Source organism: Xenopus tropicalis, chromosome 2 (assembly GCF_000004195.4).
Source record: "Xenopus tropicalis strain Nigerian chromosome 2, UCB_Xtro_10.0, whole genome shotgun sequence".
NCBI lineage: Eukaryota > Metazoa > Chordata > Amphibia > Anura > Pipidae > Xenopus > Xenopus tropicalis.
In genome coordinates, this window is record NC_030678.2 from 162,693,075 (window position 1) to 162,717,917 (window position 24,843).

The window sequence follows — 24,843 nt, forward strand, 5'->3', positions numbered from 1 at the left end:
CAGTCACCTGTCCTCATCCTGCCTTCAGCCTGCATCCTCCCAATCCCACAATTCCCTGCACACGTGATGTCAATAAGGAAAGGAACATCCCAGTGCAATGAATCGTGGGTTATGTAGTTCCTGCATGCTGTCTGTAAGCTGTGTAAATGGTGTTACAATTTGTAACATCAGTGTTTGAGTCCCTCCTCCCCTGCCAGGATTTCAAATGATGCAGAAAGAGAAGAACTGATTTGCAGCTGGATTTCAGCATATACAATGGTATTTATTCCTACTGTTTGAAGGAACAGATTACAGGGATAGGTATATTGGGGGTTTCTGTGTGGGGCTCTCTTACAAATTTTGGTTCAGCCGGAGTTTGATGAAGTCTGTCCTGTAGCTCCTCTGCTCAGTTTCACATGATATTAGTGGTTTTACCCTTCTAACATTATAGCATCTCCTGCTGTTCTGATCAGACAGAATGTGCTCCTGTGTCAAATTCATAATGTTAGAAGGGTAAAACCACTAATATTATGAAAACTAAAAGAGAAACAATGTAAAATGCAAAAGTGCTGAGAAGAGAACTCTAGGAAAGTTATTGGGGGTATAAGTACCCTGTATAAGAGTCACATATTGAGCAGCTCAGGCCCTGTTTAAATATTCAAAATGTGCTAATTTATCCCCCACCCATAGTTGCGGACAATATAAATATTTTCTTTCTTTCCTCCCTTTTTATTCCTCACGTATGCTGGCGAGTCTGACTTACACATACAAACCTCCAGCTAAAATAACAGGTTTCCTTAAATATGGTACTTTAGCAACTAAAGACTAAGCACTACCCTAACAATTGTGTTAATGATGCTCTGCAATGAATAAGAGGTATTTATTAGCTCAGCAAACCGTACGTGCCGTTCCACCTCCCAGCCAGCAGGAGGCCAACTCAATTACAGAGCATATTTAGTTTCCATTGGTCCTTGTTTTCTTCCTCATATTAAATAACTTAAGCTAAAAAGTGATGATTTCATAACAAACTCTTAGGGGCAATAAATCATAGACCTGCCCCTAAATGATGTCATGACCCAGCCCCAACCTGATGACTGGTATAATTGACAGAAATATGTGGCAACCCACGCCAGAAAGGCAGTAGAAAGGCACAGTGGGGCTGTACAAATGATTAAAGTAGGAACACTGAGCGTCTAATATTCAGCTGGGTAATTGCCAGGGATTGTAACATCTGTGGTGCTGACTGACCAGGAGATTGGGCACTTGAAGTTGATTACGTCCCTTGCTTCAAACGCCTGTGCTCCTGGTTGGTGATGGCCACTAAAGAGCAGAAGAGAGGATCCGGTGACTTTTATGTAACTTAGCCGCTGGTGGCTGCCAACCCCACTGTGCAGGTCTGTGTTCTCAGCACAGGTAAGGGGGAGCAAGTCTGTTCTGGGGGGTGTCTTTGGTGCAGTTGGGAAGAGGGGCCTGTTTAGAAGACCTGTGGGGAAACTTTGGCTATTAAACAGACAAATAAAGCCTAACTTAGAAAATCAGTGTAGTTCCCTAGGGATCTAAGTGGTATAGTCCTGTTGCCTATAAACCTGTGAGTGGTACCACAACTCTCCCCAAGTGATGCTCATCTAAGCCCAAATGGATTCCCTCCAGTTCTTAATACAATTGCCTATTTATTAATAGAAAGATTACATTATGAGCAGAGAGATACGTTCTGTGCCTTTATCTCTATACCTTTATATAAATTGTGTCAAATATTAGTATATATATATATATATATATAACTTACAATCTGTACCACTTTATACATGCCATGGCCTTTATTGCAGGTAACCCCATTTGCCCGCGGCTCCCATATATATAAGTAACCACTGGCAATGCTTTTCACACCCTACTTGCAATGCGTTTCCATTGGCACAGAGGCACAGAGCAATGTATCAGTCTTTCACTCGCACAAAGTGTCCCAATGGAAGCCATAGGCCGCTGCCGGCGCTCCGCCGTTGGCCCGGTCACTATATCTGTGTCAGATAAAAATGTAGTTTTTCATAAGTCACCATGGATACCATGAAAATACGGATGCCTTCGGGCATTGTTACAGGTAGACGACATAGTTTTCTGGAATTAATCCCGTTTTGCCTTCATAGGTTGCTTTCAGCCAGCCCGGTTCCACGGATCGATACACTGTAGGAAACAGGACCCAGTGGATCAGAAACAATAAACTTACATTTTCATTCATCTGTTGTGTAGGTTTATGTTTAGATGGAGGGATATGTTTCCTGCTACTTACTGCAGATCAGTCCTGCTTTACGGCTGACATTCTAGCTATCTTTATAACAGAGAACAAGTGATATTGTCTTTATCTAAAAGACAGGTGCTGGAAAAACAAGGAACCCACTGACAAGCCACTGACTCCAAACAAATTGGATCTGTGCGCAGAGTGGCCATGTTTGTTTGAAATTATAGAGGTTGCCCATGGGCCCACACTGGGTCAAACCGGGCTGATTTGATCTCTTGCCTGGGCAACCAACAATCAGATTATAATGTGGGCCTACAGAGACCTTTGCCTTAAATCTGCTTGATATTCAGCTAGACATAGATCAGGCAGGCTGTCAGGAGGCCCCATACACAGGCTAATAACCTGAATACTTGGGCTTATATTAGCCCATATATGGCCAGTTTTACTGCTGATTGCTAGGGAAAGTAATCTGTAGCAAGAAGGTATCAGTTGAAACCAATACCTGACAGCTGCAGATAGAAAAGAAAAGAAAATAATTCAAGAGCCACAAGTCTATATCATGAGTAACCAGTTCATTTTAAGGTGGACTTCCCCTTTAAGGGCTGGGGTTTAATGAGAGCTAACGATCCACAAGTCAAAATAAGGACATGCAAAAAATACCCCACCAAAACTCATTTCTAATTAGTCAAAAACATATACTTGCACTCACCATTAGTAAACAGCGCCCCCTGGGGGAAGGAAAGTTCATGGCTGTGCTCTGCTTTACAGGAATACATGGCTTTCGCTTGCCTGAAACAGAAGCAAAACAAGGGATTACTGACTCCCAAGCATAAAAGGATCATAAAATTAAATTCACCGTGAAATATTATACAAAACTCGCTGTAACTCACCAGTAGATATGAGCAGTGTTTTTACTGTTAATATAATAAATGTTTAACTGGAGCACCTCTTGCTGTTCAGTCTGGGACAGGGCTGGAAAGACTGGCAAAAGCTGGAGCAGGAAGTGACTACTGATACTTCCTGTTCAGTTCTCGGGTTCAGTGTGACAATGTGACCAGGGAAGCAGCGAGGGACAATTCATTTAGTTATGCTTCCCAATAGTGCTCACAGGAGCAATTTTACATTATTATTTGTTTTTTGGAGTTCAGTTCATGACTGAATTGAAGTAGTTTATGCCCTGCTACTATCATGAGCCTAAAACTGCTCTTCTGCAACTGACATTAAGTTATAAGTCCCCTTTAAGAATATAAATAAGCAGGCATGTAATTATTTGCCCTTTGCTGCTAATGAAAATGCCTTCTCGCTTTAAGCTTAATAACAGTCAGTAATTAACCCTCGGGGATAATTATGGAAGTGAACAGTGAGTTCTATATTCTAGATTAGTCATTCTCTTTGAAAATCCTTTCTGTGGTCTCTGTGAGTTTGGGGTTTGTTAAAGAGACGCTGTCACTCGAATAAAAAGCGTTGATTTGTATATGTCCCTTGACCCTTGTTCTTTTATGGGGTTAATGCCTTTTTATTGATTGTGTGGCTGTGACTACTTCCTGGCTGGTAAAAAGATAGGCCCATGGCAGTGCATGATGGCAGCCCCCCACCCCCCGGGGTTGCCACCTCACCCCTTTAATATCGTAACAATGTATAATATAGACCCACGCTGCAAACTGAGCTGATTTATGTGCAGTCACGCAGTCACGCAGCCATAGTAATTGCTAATTATACAAGCAGGATACTAATACAATATGTGGTCAATATTAAAGGGGTGAGTTGCCAACCCTTCCCCCGCCTCACGAGAGGGGGGAATCTAATTAACCACTAAATGCCCTTAGCTGTCCCTGTGTGCTTGAACCTACCGGCCAGTAGATGACTGCTTCAGGGATCCGGCGTTTTCGAACAGCTGAGCCTTTGCGGCGACTCTGCGAAACACAAGGGAGCAGAATATAAATGACAGAGCGGTACCTGAGCCTCATTTATCCCGGTGCCTGTGGGATGTGCTTTCCCAGAGCCAAAAGCCGAGTGCTCCCAAGGTAAATGTACAGAGGGAAGCGCAAAGCTGCCAGACAAGCAGCAGCCAAATAGGTTTCTGTTTTAAATCAATGTCATAAAATTGTTTTTATTTCACGAGCAGCACTCAGGGGCCTGGCACCATGTGTAATATACGTCTGCAATAGGATTCATTGACTTTATCTTGGGCAGCCTGAAGTTTATTTCATTGTTCCAGCTATCCCACATCCCCTTCAACAACAATATTCATACTGAATGCTGCCCTCTGCCTGGCCTCAGCAGCCACTGTCTCACTCTTATTACATCCCACAGGCCTCCTATTGTGTTATAGTCCCACTCCTCTGCAACTCCAAGAAGCCTATACACATTGGGCCCAGCAATCTAGGGATATGTCATGATGTCAAGGAGGTGCCTGGGAAATATTTGTCTCACCTCGCTCTTCACATTATGAGGGCCCTAAGGTTATACATTCTAGAATTATTTTATTCTATTAAAGGGGAACTCTACCCTAATACAACTCGAGCTTTTTGAAAAGTAAACATAATATCAAGCAGCTTTGTAATATGCATCATTTAAAACCTATGCAGCCTTTTCAGGATTTTTAATGTAATATGGTTTGGGACAGTTCCCTAAGCCCCGCCCCCTGTTCCCCATCTGATCTGGCTGACTACTTTGTCCTCAGCCTGCCTTCAGCCTGCATCCTCCCAATCCCACAATTCCCTGCACATGTGATGTCAGTAAGAAAAGGAAAACCACAGTGCAATGCATTGTGGGTTTTGTAGTTCCTGCATGCTGTCTATAAAGGAGGCCATACACCTTACAATTACGATCTTTCCTGCGACCATTGATCGTTCATTCCCTCCACTAACGTTTAGAGCTGAATAGTCAGATACGGAGACAGAAAGAAGAGGGATTCTACCTCCACCTGACCAATCAATGAGATGACCGATATCTGAAGCTTTCGCGATATCCGTCGTCTCATCAATCCGCCATACACTCACTGAATATCACTGTGTGTATGGCCACCTTAAGCTGTGGAGAAGTTGATACAAAGTAACATCAATGTTTTAGTCCCTCCTTCCCAGCCAGGATTTCAAAATTATGCAGAAGAACTGTTTTGCAGTTGGATTTCAGCATTTATTCATAAGTTTTGAAGGAACAGATTACAGTTACAGGTGTATTAGGTGTTTCTGTGTTGTGTGGGGCTCTTTAAGAAATTTTGGTTTGGAAGCCAGAGTTCCTCTATATCTGCTCATCTAATCATTTAGAAACCCAACCCCAGTGACGATAGGGTGTCCGTCCTGTAGGGATTGTCAATGCTACAAATGATACCCTTCCCCAGCCGCTGCTTAGCAAAAGTTACTCTCTATGTCCCCATATTCTACTGATGAGCTGCATCAGCGCATCAGCCAGGTCGGAGGGGTCTGTCTTTTATAGCTGATCATGTGGTTAAAAGGAACAACTGTCAGTCTTACACTGATCCTGGCCTTTGGTAGCCGTTGCTTGAACCTGTGTCCAGTCGTCTTCTCATGATTTTTGGAGGCAGTTCTGGATGAACCTTCGGAACATCCTGCAGGTCCAGAGAGGTCAGACTCTGTGTAGACGGGCTTCGACTTTTTATGCCAATAGCTGTAGGAATGAGAGACACTGTATATAAAGCAATTTCATTACAGAACAAATGAACAGGACAAATGATCATATGTGCTGGGTAATTTTCCGCCAGTTGGATACTGCCTCTAACAGGCAGGACGCATTATTATAATAATATAATATATATATATATATAATTAGATAGCAGTTCACTATATGTCTATATATCATACCTTCAGTAGAAGATAAGGATCGAAGGGAGGGGGCTTGGGAACGTTTAAGCCCGGACAATCCATAAAGGCTTTTTTTGGTCAGGTCAATGGGAGGGGAGGCATTTCCAGGACTGGTGACGGAGGAAACACTCTGACAATCTGATTCCACATCTGTTTTTGTTGTATCTTCTTTGGAGCTTGACTCAGGACTTGTAGTCCAAAGGCTAGAACCTTTTTGGCCATTAGATGAGGGTGTAGAGGTCACCCATGGAATCCCAACTCCTTTCTTATCCCTTTGAGGCAATGACAATGATTTTGTTGTGCTGTTTTGCTCTGACGAATGGGAAGACAGGGATTCGATGCTTCCCATGGGGGTGCTGGATGGGCTGCTGCTGTAGGAATCACCTGTCAAGGGGAAGAAAATCATGTTAAGGCATGAAGCAAATGGATATAAACTCACAGTTCATTAAACTGCACTGATATCTCTGGGCTGTTATTATATATACTACAATGTCTGCCCTCAATATTCTTCGAGATTTAACCAAAAAAGTCAGACAAGCGCTGCCTCGACACAACAGAGAAAATGAAGGGCCTGATATGAATGTCAGTGACAATTAATGGTAATGACTAGAGGCACAGGGTGTATTGGGCGTTTCTCTGTAGGAGACATACAGGCATTGGGTGTTTCTCTGTAGGAGACATACAGGCATTGGGCGTTTCTCTGTAGGAGGCATACAGGCATTGGGTGTTTCTCTGTAGGAGACATACAGGCATTGGGTGTTTCTCTGTAGGAGACATACAGGCATTGGGTGTTTCTCTGTAGGAGGCATACAGGCATTGGGCGTTTCTCTGTAGGAGACATACAGGCATTGGGTGTTTCTCTGTAGGAGACATACAGGCATTGGGCGTTTCTCTGTAGGAGACATACAGGCATTGGGCGTTTCTCTGTAGGAGACATACAGGCATTGGGCGTTTCTCTGTAGGAGACATACAGGCATTGGGCGTTTCTCTGTAGGAGAGATACAGGCATTGGGCGTTTCTCTGTAGGAGACATACAGGCATTGGGCATTTCTCTGTAGGAGACATACAGGCATTGGGCATTTCTCTATAGGAGGCATACAGGCATTGGGCATTTCTCTGTAGGAGGCATACAGGCATTGGGCATTTCTCTGTAGGAGACATACAGGCATTGGGCATTTCTCTGTAGGAGACATACAGGCATTGGGCATTTCTCTGTAGGAGAGATACAGGCATTGGGCGTTTCTCTGTAGGAGACATACAGGCATTGGGCATTTCTCTGTAGGAGACATACAGGTATTGGGCATTTCTCTGTAGGAGAGATACAGGCATTGGGCGTTTCTCTGTAGGAGACATACAGGCATTGGGCATTTCTCTGTAGGAGACATACAGGCATTGGGCATTTCTCTGTAGGAGGCATACAGGCATTGGGCATTTCTCTGTAGGAGACATACAGGCATTGGGCATTTCTCTGTAGGAGGCATACAGGCATTGGGCATTTCTCTGTAGGAGGCATACAGGCATTGGGCATTTCTCTGTAGGAGACATACAGGCATTGGGCATTTCTCTGTAGGAGAGATACAGGCATTGGGCGTTTCTCTGTAGGAGACATACAGGCATTGGGCATTTCTCTGTAGGAGACATACAGGCATTGGGGGTTTCTCTGTAGGAGACATACAGGTATTGGGCATTTCTCTGTAGGAGAGATACAGGCATTGGGCGTTTCTCTGTAGGAGACATACAGGCATTGGGCATTTCTCTGTAGGAGACATACAGGCATTGGGGGTTTCTCTGTAGGAGACATACAGGCATTGGGCATTTCTCTGTAGGAGACATACAGGCATTGGGGGTTTCTCTGTAGGAGACATACAGGCATTGGGCATTTCTCTGTAGGAGACATACAGGCATTTGGCATTGCTAGTCCAGCTATAATATGGCAATAGAGAAATGCTATGTGCGCCATATGCCCCACCACATGGATACAAGAATGAAGAAAGGTTCATAAAAACAGAGAAAGCATTGACACTGCACATTCAGTGGAGCGACCATGAGTGATCCCAACCCCCCCTCACTTACTGTCAGGATCGGCCAAGCAAGGTGTATATCTCCCTTTGGGTTTCTTTGGTCCAGTTGAAAGGCAGATGGCTCTAGTTCTTCTTGAAATGGATCGTGGCTGTGCCTGTGGAAGTGGGATATTGGGATCTGGCGCTGTGTGAAATATCTTAAGAAGAAAAAAGAAAATGAATTTAAAGGAGAACTAAACACTTTAATCCTATTGAAACTCTGCATGAAAGGCTTGGGGGCTAAACAGTGGTAGTTGGGTATATCTGGCCATACCGGCAACTAAACATTAACCTAATGCACTTATTTATCCACTTAACCTGCATTTGTATTGTTTTTGGTATTTTTGTTATTGTATTGTATTATATTGTTATTGTTGTTGTTTCTTGGATTTGGAGTAGATAACCTTTATCTTAACCTTTAGTATCTGCATATCTTTCTATAATGCTTGGTTTGGACAAGATCTGAAAAGATATGGCTGAACAATATATGTGACCATTGGCTTCTACTCTACTGGCCATATATGGAAGATCTATACCAGGTATAGGATCTGTTATCCAAAGTGCTTGGGACCTGGGGTTTTCCAGATAAGGGATCCTACTGTATTTTGGATCACAAGACCATCCACTGAAAATCAGTTAAACACCAATATGGATTCATGCAGCTTAGTTGGAATCAAGTAAAACAACTGTTTGATTTGTACAGAGAAAAAGGAAATCCTTTCTAAAAATTAGAATTATTTGCTTAAAATGGAGTCTATGGCAGCTGGCCATCTCGTAATTCTGAGGTATCTGGATAACGGGTCTCCGGATCCTATACCTGTATATGTATCGTGAGAGTTTAATTCCTTATACTGTATGTACTGCCTAACGGTAACTGTATTTAGCCTTATTAAGGGTATTTTTAGAGGATGAAAGTATCGTTTCTGTCAACTGAAAAAATAATTCCCATTTTTCACTTTAGAGGAAGAATCGATAATATAGAGCAGTTAGGGCCGCGGTGCAGCATTGGAAGCAATGCACAATTGGAAAGCATATTCATTTTTCATTTTTAAATCTATTGACAGAAAGCAAATGATCTGATTGGCTCCATACTAAGTGCCCCCGAACCATATTTGCTCACTTGCAATTATTAAAGGAGATCGAAATACAATATTTGTTATACAGATTCCTCCCAGACTGCCACAGAGTCACAAAGAAGTTTTATAAAGTCAATTGGGCAAGGGAATTTATGTTTGCAAACAAACGCTCCTGAGCAGCCATTTTTTCAATCTTATGATACGTGGGCTTCCCATGTGACCCAAGCATCATCACTGAAGGACACTCCCAGCTCCGGACAACTCCCAAGAGCAAACCAACTGCATGGTCTAAGGGTCCTACTCCTTCCTGAACAGGAACTGATGTCGTTCATCAGGAAGGATAGACTCATAATGCTTCAGTGATCCTTTTCAGATGAAGATCTATGCCAGTGATGCCCAACCAGTGGCTCAGGGGCAACATGTTACTCACCAACCCCTTGGGTGTTGCTCCCAGTGGCCTCAAATCAGGTGCCCATTTTTGAATTTCTGCCTTGAAGGCAACTTTTGGTTGCATAAAATCCAGGTGTACTGCCAAACAGAGCCTCCTGTAGGCTGCCAGTACACATAGGGGATACCAAATAGCCAATCACAGCCCATATTGGGCACCCCCAGGAACTTTTTTAATGCTTGTGTTGCTCCCCAGTTTTTTTTTACACTTAAATGTGGCTCATGGGTAAAAAAGGTTGGGTGACAGTTGATACACAGTTGTACACTGGGCATTTCTTGTCCTTTAACAAGTAAGCAGCTGTACATGGGGTGGAACCTACCCAATGTTCCTATGGTTATGGAACAGGTACCTTTTCATAGTGCTCAATTAGAATTTCCACCACTATATTCTGGAACTTGATATTAATCATTGCGGCTACGGTTTCTTCCTGCGCTCTCATCAAAGTTGGCCCAAAGATGACGCCAAGATTAGAGATGGTCATTAGGTTTTGTTGGCTGTGCATGGAGACCCTGCAGGGGAACACAAACCCACGTTAGCTCTTTCTACTACGTATTACTCACAGATACAGCTTAGTAACATAATAGGGATTGAAAGAGAATTGGAGCCACTTTTAAAGGAAAATTCCATGAACAGGACACCTGTCTTCAACCTCCCCAACTCACTCCCAAATCAGGCAAAGTAAATACAATCAATTAACTTTAAAAGAGATATATATATAAGGGGTTGTTCACCTTTCATTAAACTTTAGTATGACGTAAAGAGGGCTATTCTGGCACAATTTGCAATTGGTCTTCATTTTATATTAATTTCACTTTTTGAATTATTTTGCTTTTTGTTCAGCAGCTCTCCAGTTTGGAAATTCTGTAGCTATCTGGTTGCTAGGATCTTGTTTACCTTAGCAACCAGGCAGTGTTTTAAACGAGAGACTGGAATATGAATAAGAGAGGGGCTAAATAGAAAGATAGTAAAAATAAATATAAAGTAAAAATAAGATTGTAGCGCTGCCGGGGTCAGTGACCCCCATTTGAAAGCCGGAAAGAGGCAGAAAAAGTAGGCAAATAATTAAAAAAACTGGACAAAATAAATAATTAGGACCAAATTAAAAGTTGCTTAGAATTCGCCATTCTAAACATACTAAAAGTTAACTTAAAGGTGAACCACCCCTTTAAATTGTCTTTTCATGCCGTATTTTAGTGCCCACCAACTGCCACAGGTAGGTGCTATATATTAAGGGGTTTGTTCACCTATAATTTTACCTTTAGTATAATGCAGAGAGTGATAGTCTGAGAAAATGTGTGGTTTTTGAGTTATTTAGCTTAACTATGCTACTATATTCAGCAGCTCTCCAGTAAGCTATTATCTGGTTGCCAGGGTTGAAATTACCCTAGCAACCAGGCATTGATTTGAATGACCCCCATTTTCAAGCTGAAAAGAGGCAGAAAAGGAAGGCAAATAATTCAAAAACTATATAACAAATAATGAAGACCAACTGCAAAGTTGCTAAGAAGAGGGCATTCTATTACATACTAAAAGTTAACCTAAATGTGAACCACCCCTTTAAATATAAGACTTAATAAACCTAATGGTACAATGAAAAGGGGGTAGCTGGGGGATTAGCATGAAGACCACCTAGAAGGCAATGTAAAGGGTAGGATGTAGCCTTGCAGCAGGAGTCTGTGCCTAATCTGATTGCTTCAGGCTACAGAGAAAGTAATGTCTTTACTTGACAAGGTGCTTGATTAAGATGTCCAGCATCTCACGGTTCTTTTGAGGCAACTTATGGACAAGGGCATGGACTGCTTGTACCCTGTAGTTCTGATCATCTGATTCTGGAGAAAGAAGCACAAATAGATCCACATTTAGCCAGAGTGTACAGTTGTCTGCTTTAGAGCATATGCAACACCCATCTGCTACACTGATGTCCAACCTGGTTCTCTCCAGCTGCCCTTGGGATAAATACTGAGTTGTTATGCTACATACAAGCCCTAATTAATGGGTTAAAGGACATGTAAACCCTACATTTTCCTACCATGTATATAAGTTAGGCACGCCCAGAGGCGGGCCAAGTCGGCCGGGCACCCTAGGCCAATGTTTTCCAACCTTTTTTGCACCATGGACCAGTTTCAAGCAAGACAATTTTTCCAAGGAGCAGGGGTGGTGGGTATAATACATATAGTGGCCCATGGAAGCAGTTATTTGGGGTGGGCCTCACAGAGTGATAATCAAGACTATTTGATCACAAATGAACCAGCCAATCACCCAGCACGTGATGTAGGGAATCAATATTTACTTACTGACTGCAAGTATAAAGTCCTTGTGCAACTTGTAGGTCATCAGAGGTTCCGACAGACATCTGGGGAAAGACAAACACAGTTCTTGGATTTAGCCATTTAAGGAATGGAATCTCACTGTGGAAGTAAATACACAAAGGACAACAGGAAAGAAACAATAAATATGGACAACACCACCCTCCTGCCATAGTAAGGGGTCATTAGGCAAAGCCATTGGGTAATCCTAAACTGAAAATTGCCATTTTAAGTGCTAATGGCCCCCTCATCCCCCCCACAAATAAACCAAGGGCACACATACATGCTAGGCCCCATCAGCCGATGAATGGAACAAAGTTCTGCCTTTTACTCCCACACTACTTCCTGTTACAGTCAGAGCTGCATCACTTCCTGTCAGCTGATCTCTGAGGGAGCACACAGCCCATCACAAAATGGTGGCTCAAGGGAAAGGATGTAAAAGGGCAATATTTACTGATATATATATATTCCAGTTTGGCGAGATTCTTTAATAGGTCACGTAACATAATATAAACTATCTGTTGGTTAAGTCTGGGGGTCTCGTGTTTTTTCAACTCCAGTATGTTAAGAAAATGCACCCAAAGATCAATGACAGATCCCACCAGGCCATTTCTGTTCCACCATCTCAGCTTTGGCCGCACTCCCTTGGCCACACACCACACAGACTGTACCCTGGCGGGGGGCAAGCCTGTGCCGGGAGTATTACAGCCGTACCAGTAGCACTTCCTGCTCACCTGAGGTAGTTCTTTAGTGCACTCGTTATGGTTTTATTATCCCACAGGTCCAAGTCAATATCCATATCCGGAGGGGCTTTAGGTGCTTCAAATGCAAAAGAGAATTACATTTTATCACATTCAGGAATAATAAAAAAAAGTCACACAAACCGCAAAATGTTGTGTTGTTGCCGGCAATCTATTGAATGTACCATCTCTCAGTCTTATCATTCATATCGGCCCAGACAGTAGCGCTCAGTCCCATTATAGTAATGTACTGTACTAACCCAGCCTGTACTGGGTGTGTGCTGAACTGCATCTGCCTTTACTGCCCAAATGTACCAACAGTCTAATGGGGGTATGTAATTAAAGGCCCTAAATTTGCCCAGGAGCAGTAACCCATAGCAACCAATCAGCAGGTAGAGTTTACTGGTCCCCTGTTTAAAAGCAAACTTCTTATTGGTTGCTATGGGTTACTGCTACTGGGCAAACTTATTACATATGGGGGTAAGAATCACTCTTCAAGCTAACACCCCGTGACAGTGAGGCCTGGCTGCTATCAGGGGCGGGACTTTTCTAAAGACTTTTTACCAGCAGGTGGGGGCGGGCTCAAAAGGGGGCAGGATCATGACATAAGGATGGGGGAACGGGGTGATGACATAAAATGGGCAGAGCTATGATGTAGAGATGGCCAGAGGGAGGATTACAGGAAGAAATAAGGTAAGATCTGTCTGCTTGCTTTAAATACCAGCAATGGTGAATGGGAGGAGTCTGTGGCGGGGAGCAGGGGGGGGGAGTAATAATTCCATGGAGTGTCCATAATAGGTTAAGGCCTATCAGCCACCACTCACGGCATGTTCTTATTAAGGGTATGGCCACTGTAACAGGGCTGAATGGTACTTGCCATAGCAGACAGGACTCCCCAGTAATATATAAATGCCAGCATAGATATTCCTCTGTGGGAAGTACAACTCAATAGGAAAATGTATGAGTAACGAGACAAAGGCACTTACAGAACACCGAGTTCATAAACTTCTGCACTTTAGAGTTAACTCCTCCAATTCTGTAAAGTCCCAAAATAGTGATACCTGTACGGGAAAATGTCAGAAATACAACATGTTAAGCTGATGTGGAAACACAGTAGTGGGGTATGTAAATGGGAAATAAACTGCATCTATACCAGTGAATAAACAGTATTTTACAAGGAGTGACATGCTTTCCTCTGCCGAGTCATCCCCAAAGGAAAAGATATAGCTTTTATAACCACCAGATGGAGCTCTTCTGTTTCCATCTGCCTAGCAACATCAGCAGAACATGTATATAAATGCAAGTTATGTATAAGGAGAAGGAATGCTCTGCATCATAACTATGCCCTGACACTATAGGTTCTTCCCCTCTTTGGCCTGCTAATTTTCAGGCAAATGCATCATTTTTGATTAATGGACCAAAGAAGATGCAATAGCTACCTATTCTTGGCATAGTTATAAATAAAATAATTTCCTGTACAAAGGTTTAATAATGGAATAAAGATGATGACAGTCACCCCCAAACACACCCATATACAGTACCTATATATATTAAAGGTACCGTAATATATATCACTGTTATATATTATAATATTTCGATTATCAGTTTATATATAGTATATTATTACTGCTGTAGGATGAATGCAGGCTGCACAAGCTTTTACCTGTATATATGTATAGTCATACCAAAGGTTGCATTTCATTTCTATACCTGGCTGATCCCTGTGCCACATGTAGTGAGGGCAGTATTTTGCACAGTAATGTATATTTTGTCCTGTGGTCCCACTAAAGGTGAAAGTTGGCTCTAGCTCCATCAGAAGCTATTTATTCCTCCAGAGGGCTTGAATAATCAGCCCACAGCCTGCCTGGGTCCCCTGGGGAATGGGCTCTGTTAACTAGTAGAATAGGCCCCAAGTTTAAAAAAGAAATTAAACATATCATATTCCACCCCAGTGAATCTAAACAAACCCCACTCAAGCCTCACCTACTGCCTAACAAGCTTTGCCCCCTAAATACAGTCACGTTTATCTGGCCCCCGCAACATGTCCCAACTGTCCCCCACTGATGGTAGCCCTGGCTAGGGCACAGCAGGATAAGTGGCCACTACAGTGCTCTTAGGGAGAACCATGTTTATTAAACTGCCTTTGAGGGTGGGGGCAATAGGAGTAGGGCCAGTTATAAGCCCCTAGTTACCAGTTGCTTGAAGAAGACAGTAATTAAAGGGCTCCCTGGGATGACAAGTAGGCTTTGCTGGCCAACCTGTGTCAGATTAGGAGCAGCTTTTGCCAAAGCCTTTGTCCAATTTCCCTTCTATAATAACCAAGGCCTATGTGTGGCACCTTCCTGGGTATAATGGCCATTCCCATACAGAAGTGATATTTTATATACCTCGAGTCTCCACTGAATGGATACATTTTTTCACAAAGTTGAAGCCAGCTTCATTCAGGAACACTGAAATAACAAATAAATTGAGTTAATTAAATAAATAAGCATTCTTTGCCCTGGTACCACCCTTTATTAATGTCCAGAATGGGCAAAGATATCTGCTGTGCTCCTCTGGAAACAAAACAGCTATATTTATATATTCCTGCATTCAAAATGCGGTGGTTCTTATATCTAGAAATACTGGCAGAAGGTAAAGTGCAATGGGTACAGCAGCACATACATAGCAGCTCCCTGACACCTGCATTGCTAGAATTCTCCCATGCACCACCTAGTGGTAGACATCAGAATAGCACCCAATAGTAAGAAATCTAAGAAACAATAGGTCCGCTGAAAGCAGTTCTAATGTGTAGCGCTGGCTGAAAGCTCAGACTCGGGCACAATGCACTGAGATGGCGCCTACACACCAATATTACAGCTAAAAATACATTTATTGGTTCAAGAATAACATTTTAAACAGTAGAATAAATTATATGCAATGTACACAGTGTCATTTAGCAATAAAAAAATTACACAATAAAAATCATGGCAGGATCCCTTTAAGTGGAGGAAACCTAAAGCCCAAGGAATTTCCTACAGGCAGAGATACATCAGCTATACAGCATTTGTAGACTGCCAGATACTTACTTTCTTCTTTTTTGCTGATTATTGCCGGAAGTGTGTAGATCTGAAAAAACAAAACAACGCCAGTAATTAGCTTAGAAAAAGAACTTCATGCTGTAGAGTTCAGAGTGTATAATAAAGAAATGCAGTATCTCTGCCATATTATGTATCTAATCACTAGGGAAATAATCTGCCTATTCATTGGCCCAGACATGGCTGGATCTACAGCAGGGTAATAGTTACGGCCATATTGTTTAAATGTTTGTACTTTGCTATAAGCTAATAGAGGCAGGCCTGATACCAAGAAGCCTGAAGAGCTCTACCAAAGTAAAAGAGTAAGGGTATATGGTATCTATATCTGTAACAGTGGGGCTCTCAAAGGCCTGATCTGATAGGCCAAATAAAGGGGACACTGCAAAGGATTGACTGGCTGGATTCACTGCATTGCCTAGGATACAGCGATACGGGGGTCATACAGGGAGGGGAGATTTCCGCCCTTAGGTTTATATCTGTACCTGAAACATGGGAACCAAGGAGTTCTAAAGAGGGGATTGGGTTATTAAACCTGTTACAATCAGTGTACAGGACAGTATATGGGCAGAGTTGCAGTCACAGGGACCCAGTCGCCGACACCTACTGGTTCTTTTCCGTCCATTGCTTCCAGCCACTGTTTGCGGTTGCCCTCAGACAAAGCCTGAAGAGTAATGATGCCCTGCCTGCAAAGTAGGAACAGCACAGTGTCAAGATGTGATAACTCATTGCGGTCTATCCCTCTAACACCCCCCAACTATGAGCCAATTTGTGCCCCTATTAGCAGGGGTTTCTGTAGTCAGGGGCCCCATGGCAGAGAAGCGATGTGTGTGTTGTAAAAGTGTCAGAGCTTATAAAGGAGTGGGCAGGGTTTAGCAATATTGTAGGTGGGGTTTTGGCATAATTGGGGAGTGCTGGTTCAGGGCATGAGCATTTGTGTAAGGGGCAACTTTTTTCATTACGGCCCCATTTTACTTATTGGCAGGGCCCACATGCCTTGGGCCCAGTTGACCTGTGGGCCCACTGTAAATATGGGGCAGGTGTTTACTGGGATTATATCTTATCTAGCAGAGTTAGACTCAAGCAATGTCTCCGGGCCTGTAACTCTCAATAAACAAGTGTTTGGGAAGCACAGCTTGACCTAAATAAACAAGCTGAACTGTAAATAGATTCACCCATAATATTATTTGCCTGTGCAGGTAAAAATAAGTCCATGGCATAATGTAGGGGCTTATTCTTCTAATGAGCCGGAGAGAAACTCGTGTAATTAAGCAAAACAACTAATAACCAGGCCTTTATCTGTCACTTAAAAGGGCAATTTTATTTTACTGATGTTTCTCATTAATGTTGGGGAGGCCAAACCATAAACCCTGTTTTATTATAGAACACTTTTCTCTCTTCCATCCCCTCCTAAGGGCTGTGAAAGATGGGGGGATTAGTCGCACGCAACAAGGGAGATTTATCGCGGGCCCGAAAATGTCATCCCACTGGCTAGAATGTTAATCGCCGGTGGGATGGCATACGTGGCGCCGCGATACTTCTGCGATTTTGGAAATTCGCAGCGCCACGTATGCCATCCCACCGGCAATTAAATTCTCGCCGGTAGGATGGCATTTTGGGGAGATTAGTCGCCCGCAACAAGGGAGATTTGTCGATCGGCGACTAATCTCCCTGTCTGTCACAGCCCTAAGCAGTGTAATTGGACAAACCTCTCAATGACTTCGATGTCAAAACAGAATCGCTTGTCTATGGAATCCGTTTTCCGCCGTATGCAGGTTTTTAGCTTAAACATTTCCGCCGAGTTAGAAATAAGTCCGTTCTGTTCAGGGAAACGACAAAACGTCAACACGTAGTAATGACACTTATTCCTCTGTGTGGCTACAATTTTCTTGTTACTGTTACTTTTTCTGCTCATTACACAGCAGCTCAGAAAACAGTCTGCATCTTTAATAACCTTGTAGCCCCAGCTTCTATGACAAACTGTCACTATTACCCATATTTTTCCAATGTTTGTTTGAAGAAGAAGAGATGCACTTACCACCTTTCCCCCAGATTTGGTTTCAGAGACGCTCATGGTAAATGTTTTGCTTCCTTTGTCATACGTGCAGTAGTGCCGAATCCACGTGAACCCAAGGGGCCCTAAATAAACAGAGGAAGATGGAAACGTTGATAGGATGTTAAAAAAAGATTTTTGAGCCTCCTCCCTACATTTACATGACTACATATACAGTAAATGCAGATATAAACATTACCAGGCCACAATACCAAGCCGGTCAAAACTAAATCTAAGCCTAAACCTTTCCAATCATTTTGAGACCAACTATGGGGAATGTGAGTCAATCTGAAGACCACTGAACTAGACAAAAACTCTGCCCCAAGTCTGACACCAGAAGCACTGGTAGAACGTTTGTAAAGATTCTCATTCATCCAGGTCATTATATATCTGTAGTAACAAGTCAAATCAATTGGACTTGCTGTGTTTTTCTTGAAGACATTTCGCCAGTTGTCCGACTGACTTTCTTAGTTCTGAGAAATATTAAGCAGTTTGGGATTAAGAAGGCAACATCGGGGGAGGCTTTCCGCTAAATGTTGAATCATTGCTGGTAAAATTTGCTTCGATTCAACCACAAAAGTGTTAAGTTTGCTATAAACGAGCCAGCAAAAGCTGGCAATTCAGCCTCTCCATAGTGACTCCGCAGCTTATGAGCCATTGTATTGAGTAATCAGGTCTAATTTCTGCCTGAAAATTGCCCAGACACCTGGGCTGTTTGGAAAATCCCATTAGGCAATAGCCAGATTGTTGTGGTGGGGCAGTCGTCAACTCGTCATCTACCAGTTCCCGTAGCCCTGCCGTAAGATTTTATTATTAGCCCCGGGCCAAAAATCAGATCAACCCAATTTGGCCTTATACATGGGTGGCCATACTGTTCCAAGATCCACATGTTTGGCAACAAGTATGGCCAGCTTTAGGGAGGCTGGGAATAGATATCAAGCAATCAGGACTGGCTCATAGTCAGCACTCCCTACAGGTGTTTGTGTGAGTTGGGGTTCAGGGCTCTGTGCAGCCCAGTCAAGTTTTTCTAACCCCACCCCAGTTTTTCTAAACCCATTTAGTATGGGCCTCGCTTTGTGCACATAGGCATTACAATGATGATGGAGTAGGCCAGGGGTCCCCAACCTTTTTTACTTGTGAGCCACAGTCAAATGTAAAAAGACAAAGACAAAGACACAAGCTCCATAAAAGTTCATGGAGGAGCCAAATAAGGGCTGTGATTGGCTATTAGGGGCCTCTATGCACACTATCAGCTTACAGGGGCTTTATTTGGTAGTAAATCTTGTTTTTATTCAACCAAAACTTGCCCCCAAGTCAGGAATTCAAAAATAACTCCCTGGTTTGGGGGCACTGAGAGCAACATCCAAGGGGTTGGGGAGCAACATGTTGCCCCCGAGTCACTGGTTGGGGATCACTGGAGTAGGCACACAGTAGAGTCACTAGTTTAAACTATAACAAACAGACTCAGATCTTTATTGCTGTCCATCAGTATTATGCTTTCGTGTAGGTAGTGTTCTGGCATCCAGCAAACTCACAGTCATCTATCAGCCGGGCAGATGGGGAAAAACCATTCAAAACTATAGAAATAGCATTTCCTCTGTTGCAAAGTCCAATGGTGATAGTCTTTAAACCACTCTTTATACCACAGAACATGTTGGACAAGATGCCTTTTATCAGCTCAAAATAACTGTAAAAAAGGTCCCAAACGGGCTGTCACTGGCAGACCAACAAAGCAATAAAATTGGCTGGTAAGCCAAGGAAACCTGACTAATAGTTATATTCTGCTGTCCTATTTAAGTAGATTCTCTATTGAGTTCTCTGGGTTTGACTGATGGCCGATTGCAGAGAGGTAATAGAATAAAACTGGAAGGAACACAAATGGAGGAGGACAGAGTTTTGGGTCAGGAATCTCTGGCCTTTCTCTAAGCAGATCCACCAGCCGTTTAGTGCAAGGAACAAACAGCCACAAATCAAACTCCATTCAACCTCCAGACAATATGATGTGCAAATGCGGTAGACGGGTGCTCATCGGAAAGGAACAAGGTAACGGTTCCAGGCATGGCTGCAATTGTTCTCATGCCTCGCGGGGATATTATTCCAAGTACTATTCATCAAAAGTCTGGGGGGAGCATTTTCCTTCTTGGAACTCATTTTCTGGGTCAGAAGTGACATGACTGCATCAGTCGGACCATGAAAATAAAAATCTGTTTATTGCTCTCCTTCAGAATATAGGCAGGCAGATTGAAAGCCTACATATACATACAGTATATCTAGAATTATATAAAGGCGGCAGTTATATTAAATAGCCATTGCTTTCATTGTTTTAACAATAGGGATCACAGTGCCACCCCTGGAGGGCTTACCCCTAGGCTCAGGCACTTATAGTCCATGGTGACCGTACCCCTATCTTGGACAGGAACCTGGAACAGTTAGACAGAACAGTAGGAGAGCTTGGTAGGAATCATAAATTCAATGAAACCCCAACAGTCAGGATAATAGCTCTAAGAACTGGTGCGTCTTTATATGTATTCTATTTTTATTTACCTGCTGTGGATGAGTTAGGGGATAAATGGACGTATTCACCTTTTTCATTTCTTATGTGCTAATTGCTCGAAGTCAGAGAAACCATGGGAAAGAGACACATTTGGAAACACAATGGGGATGAATTTAATTTGACTTACAGTGGTACTATCTAATCTTTATATCAGGAGAGGGAGCCATTACTTTATAATAATTATTTAAGTGGAACATCACTGAATGAGCCACCTACCCAGGCTTGAAAACAGATATGATACTATATTACATAATAAAAAACACATATAAATGTGCAGCTGGAAGAAATCCAACCTTGTGAGGCTCCTTACTTCTGTTTTAGTTGTCCTTTTCCTGCCTCTCTTCCATACACGCCACCAGAATTCTCAATGAAACTACAGATGGAGCGTGTGTTAGTTGGGCATTGGGCTCCTATGGCTCATCATGTCCCACCACATTACTCCTTTTAAATATTTCGCTATTTCACCTCCTTTGTAATGAACATTGTAACTTATAGCGCTGTTTCTTGACAAGAAGCACCATGAACACCATATGAGCCAAGTGAGGTCAAAACAAAATTTGCTCCATCTTTACTCCTGGTAGAAGCACAACAGAAATCTATACACAATGATCCAATATGATATCATAGATTCAATATGATAATGCACATACAGTACAGTATATACAGTACATCTACAAGTCTACAAGGTATTTTGCTGCCACTAAACCTCTGAGGGATGCCAAGTCAGTGTTTGCCCCATCAACCCTCTTAAATAAATTATTGTAAGATGAATAATCTCAATCATGTAGCACATAGAACTGTGGGATCACCACCATTTTCCTCTGGAAAGCTATCAAGCATGGAAACCATTCTTATCCCATTTTGGCATGGGAATGCAGTTGTCCTTTTCCTGCTTCTCTTCCATACACACCACCAGAATTTTCAGTGGACCTACAGATGAAGCTTATTACCTGGGGATTTGGCTCCTTTAGCTCATCATGTCCCACCATGTTACTCCATTTACATTTATCACCATCTCACCTCCTTTGAAATGAACATTGTAACTGATAGCGTTGTGTCTTGTCAAGAAGCACCATAAACACCCTATGAGCCAAGTGAGGTCAAAACAAAGTTTGCTCAATCTGTACTCCGGGTGCTAGCACAAAAGAAATCTATACCCAATGATCCAACATGATATCAATGATCCAATAAAATACCTTCACACACATACATCTACAGGTGTACAAGGTATTTTGCTGCCATTAAACCTCTAAAGGATGCCAAGTCAGTCTTTCCCCCATCAACCCTCTAAAGTAAATTAAAAGTAAAAGTAAATAGTTGAAAGATGAATAACCTTAATAATTTTAAAGAGTAGGGGTTTCCATAGTCTACATGTCAAAATGACATGGATAACCCCGGGGACACATAGTAATGTTTGATCACCATCACCATTCCCTTATAGAAATATCTCTGCTATCAATAGGATTACCAGCTGGCCGGTATCTTACCAGCCTGGCACATATAAATTATGCTTGATATCAATGTTATTAATAGAGAATAAAAGGCAAAAGTATAGGGAGGCTGGGATTATTTTCCAGAAAAGATGGCAACCCTAGCTTCCAGCATAGGAACATGTATCAATCTTATCCCACTCTAATGGCACCCTGTCATTAGCTAGTTAGGCCCTATATATGGTAAACCAACCAGTGCTGCCAGGGAAGTAAATCGATGGCCATCTGGGCTCAGGTTACCTACATGTATTAATGTAATAGGCTGAGAAGCACCTCTTTATAAATACAACTTCATCTTATAGAACTGTGCAGTTTAGGTTTTTGTGAGAAAAGGAAGATATTTACAAATATACAAATCAAATGAACATATAAAAGTGCAAGTGCTGTGTTTAGCAGGCTCCTAAGTAGGTTCTTTGTAACACAGAGCAACCTCTTGACCAGCACATGGGAATTGCAAAGGAGAAACTCCTTCTCCCCAGTCTGGTTGTACAGATAATATTCTTGTGGGATTAAACAGTTCTGCAAGTATATTTACGAGTTCTAGATCAGAATCTGTTATTAAATGATGAGCTCTACATAAGATTTAGTGCTGCTTTATACCGCCGAGGTTATATCTGGTGGAAACAGACTCAGTCGGAGGCCAGGCAAATAGTATGTGAGAGACTGTATAGAGGACAAGGTATTGTATAATGAAAACAGAACAATGAGGAGAGACAGATTGCAATGGAAATGGGGGCTGTCTGAGCTGAGGGACATATAAACAGAGCAAAATGTAAAAAATATCAAATAAATAACTTACTTTTCTCCTGTACATACAGATAGCCTTCCATTGTCCACTGACTTGGTGGTCTGTAATCTTGGTCTGCAGGTTTCATCCTCTGCATTAACCGCTCCATCTCCTGCCGAGTGCTTTCAAAGTTATTCCGCGTCTAGAGAAAAAAACAAGAAATGTTTTATCTAGTCATAGCAGAACTCTGCTTGTTCCATTACATATAGAGCTCTGAGCAAGTCGCCATCCACGCGAGGTGGCTGCATTCCAAGATAATTATATGGAGTGGAGAGAACAATCACATCTCAGGTACATTTTCTATTTATTTCATTCTAGGCCACTATGGTTTTGTTTTTTTATTCTTAGAATGGACCACGGTACACACATATAAGGTTGATTCAATTCCATTTGCTATTTTGTGATTACAAACTTTCAGGATGCTACCCATCTGCTTAGGCCCCATTCAATTGGACAAGCCAATTGTAACTCAATAAGTGTAAAGAATGGTCTGTTATAGAAGTGTAATACATGCCCAGACAGCTGGGTACTATGGAGAAAATAGCCAATTGGCTAAAGCTAACATTGGCAAGTATAGTCACCTTGGGTTAGTGCTATCTGCTGAAGGTTTTATCCCACAAAACCAAGTCATTTCAAATGCTACATGTACTGTAAGTTTGCCTATGAAGGTTTCCATTTGCCAAGGATATGATATGCACATATCTAGTAGGGGACAGTCCAACGCTGACTGAACCATCTCAATAACATTTCATTAATCATCTGAGTAGTTTCTTCAGTGTTATACTGAGGAAGACTTGAACATGTTCCACCACTCATTCAAATGGTTTGTTCAGAAGAAGTAGTCAAACAAACATTTTGCAACTCAGCTAGGTAGCTTCAGAGTATTCTTGGATTTTTGAAAACACTTGTTTTGAAAACACTTGAATGTTCAACCAAGTGGCTTCTTCAAAAATACTCTTGAAGTAGTCTTCAAGGTTGCATTTAACCACTCAACTAAGCATTTTTTCTTCACCACTCATCCAAGCAGCTTCTCCAGGGCGATCTTCAACCTTTTACCACCCATTTGTGGCTTCACCAGAGTAATCATAAAGAAGTCTTGAGAAGATTTCTCCATAGCACTCTTAAAAAAGGTTTCACCACTCATCCAAACAGCTTCTCCAGGGTGATCTTCCTAGTGTTCACAACTCACCAACGTTTTACCACTCATCTGTGGCTTCACCAGAGTAATCATGAAGAAGTCTTGAGAAGATTTCTCCATAGCACTCTTAAAAAAGGTTTCACCACTCATCCAAACAGCTTCTCCAAGGTGATCTTCATTGTGTTTCACAACTTACCAATGTTTGACCACTCATCTGTGGCTTCACCAGAGTAATCATGAAGACTAGCTAAGCATTTTTGCTTCACCACTCATCCAAGCAGCTTCTTCAGGGTGATCTTCAAACTTTTACCACTCATCTGTGGCTTCACCAGAGTAATCATAAAGAAATCTTGAGAAGATTTCTCCATAGCACTCTTAAAAAAGGTTTCGCCACTCATCCAAACAGCTTCTCCAGGGTGATCTTCCTAGTGTTCAAAACTCACCAACGTTTTACCACTCATCTGTGGCTTCACCAGAGTAATCATGAAGAAGTCTTGAGAAGATTTCTCCATAGCACTCTTAAAAAAGGTTTCACCACTCATCCAAACAGCTTCTCCAAGGTGATCTTCATAGTGTTTCACAACTTACCAATGTTTGACCACTCATCTGTGGCTTCACCAGAGTAATCATGAAGACTAGCTAAGCATTTTTGCTTCACCACTCATCCAAGCAGCTTCTCCAGGGTGATCTTCAAACTTTTACCACTCATCTGTGGCTTCACCAGAGTAATCATAAAGAAGTCTTGAGAAGATTTCTCCATAGCACTCTTAAAAAAGGTTTCACCACTCATCCAAACAGCTTCTCCAGGGTGATCTTCATAGTGTTCACAACTCACCAACGTTTTACCACTCATCTGTGGCTTCACCAGAATAATCATAAAGAAGTCTTGAGAAGATGTCTCTATAGCACTCTTAAAAAAGGTTTCAGCACTCATCCAAACAGCTTCTCCAAGGTGATCTTCATAGTGTTCACAACTCACCAACGTTTTACCACTCATCTGTGGCTTCACCAGAATAATCATAAAGAAGTCTTGAGAAGATGTCTCTATAGCACTCTTAAAAAAGGTTTCAGCACTCATCCA

The 24,843-nt window shown here is 42.2% G+C and overlaps 1 protein-coding gene across 1 annotated transcript in view; it reads right to left on the reverse strand.

Moving 5' to 3' along the window:
• Positions 1-705: 705 nt before the first annotated feature.
• arhgap42 (Rho GTPase activating protein 42) overlaps positions 706-24,843 on the reverse strand; it is a 126,969-nt gene continuing 102,831 nt past the window's right edge. The window contains exons 8-24 of the mRNA XM_002935573.5: positions 22,637-22,766; positions 17,779-17,879; positions 17,450-17,559; positions 16,348-16,426; positions 15,735-15,774; positions 15,054-15,116; positions 13,653-13,727; positions 12,661-12,745; positions 11,915-11,973; positions 11,344-11,449; positions 9,970-10,129; positions 8,110-8,254; positions 6,037-6,420; positions 5,689-5,842; positions 4,063-4,125; positions 2,922-3,001; positions 706-2,157 (exon numbers count right to left, since the gene is read on the reverse strand). Coding sequence (XP_002935619.1) covers positions 2,069-2,157; positions 2,922-3,001; positions 4,063-4,125; positions 5,689-5,842; positions 6,037-6,420; positions 8,110-8,254; positions 9,970-10,129; positions 11,344-11,449; positions 11,915-11,973; positions 12,661-12,745; positions 13,653-13,727; positions 15,054-15,116; positions 15,735-15,774; positions 16,348-16,426; positions 17,450-17,559; positions 17,779-17,879; positions 22,637-22,766 — 1,923 coding nt within the window. The 3' untranslated portion in view covers positions 706-2,068. The remainder of the gene's footprint in view (positions 2,158-2,921; positions 3,002-4,062; positions 4,126-5,688; positions 5,843-6,036; positions 6,421-8,109; positions 8,255-9,969; positions 10,130-11,343; positions 11,450-11,914; positions 11,974-12,660; positions 12,746-13,652; positions 13,728-15,053; positions 15,117-15,734; positions 15,775-16,347; positions 16,427-17,449; positions 17,560-17,778; positions 17,880-22,636; positions 22,767-24,843) is intronic.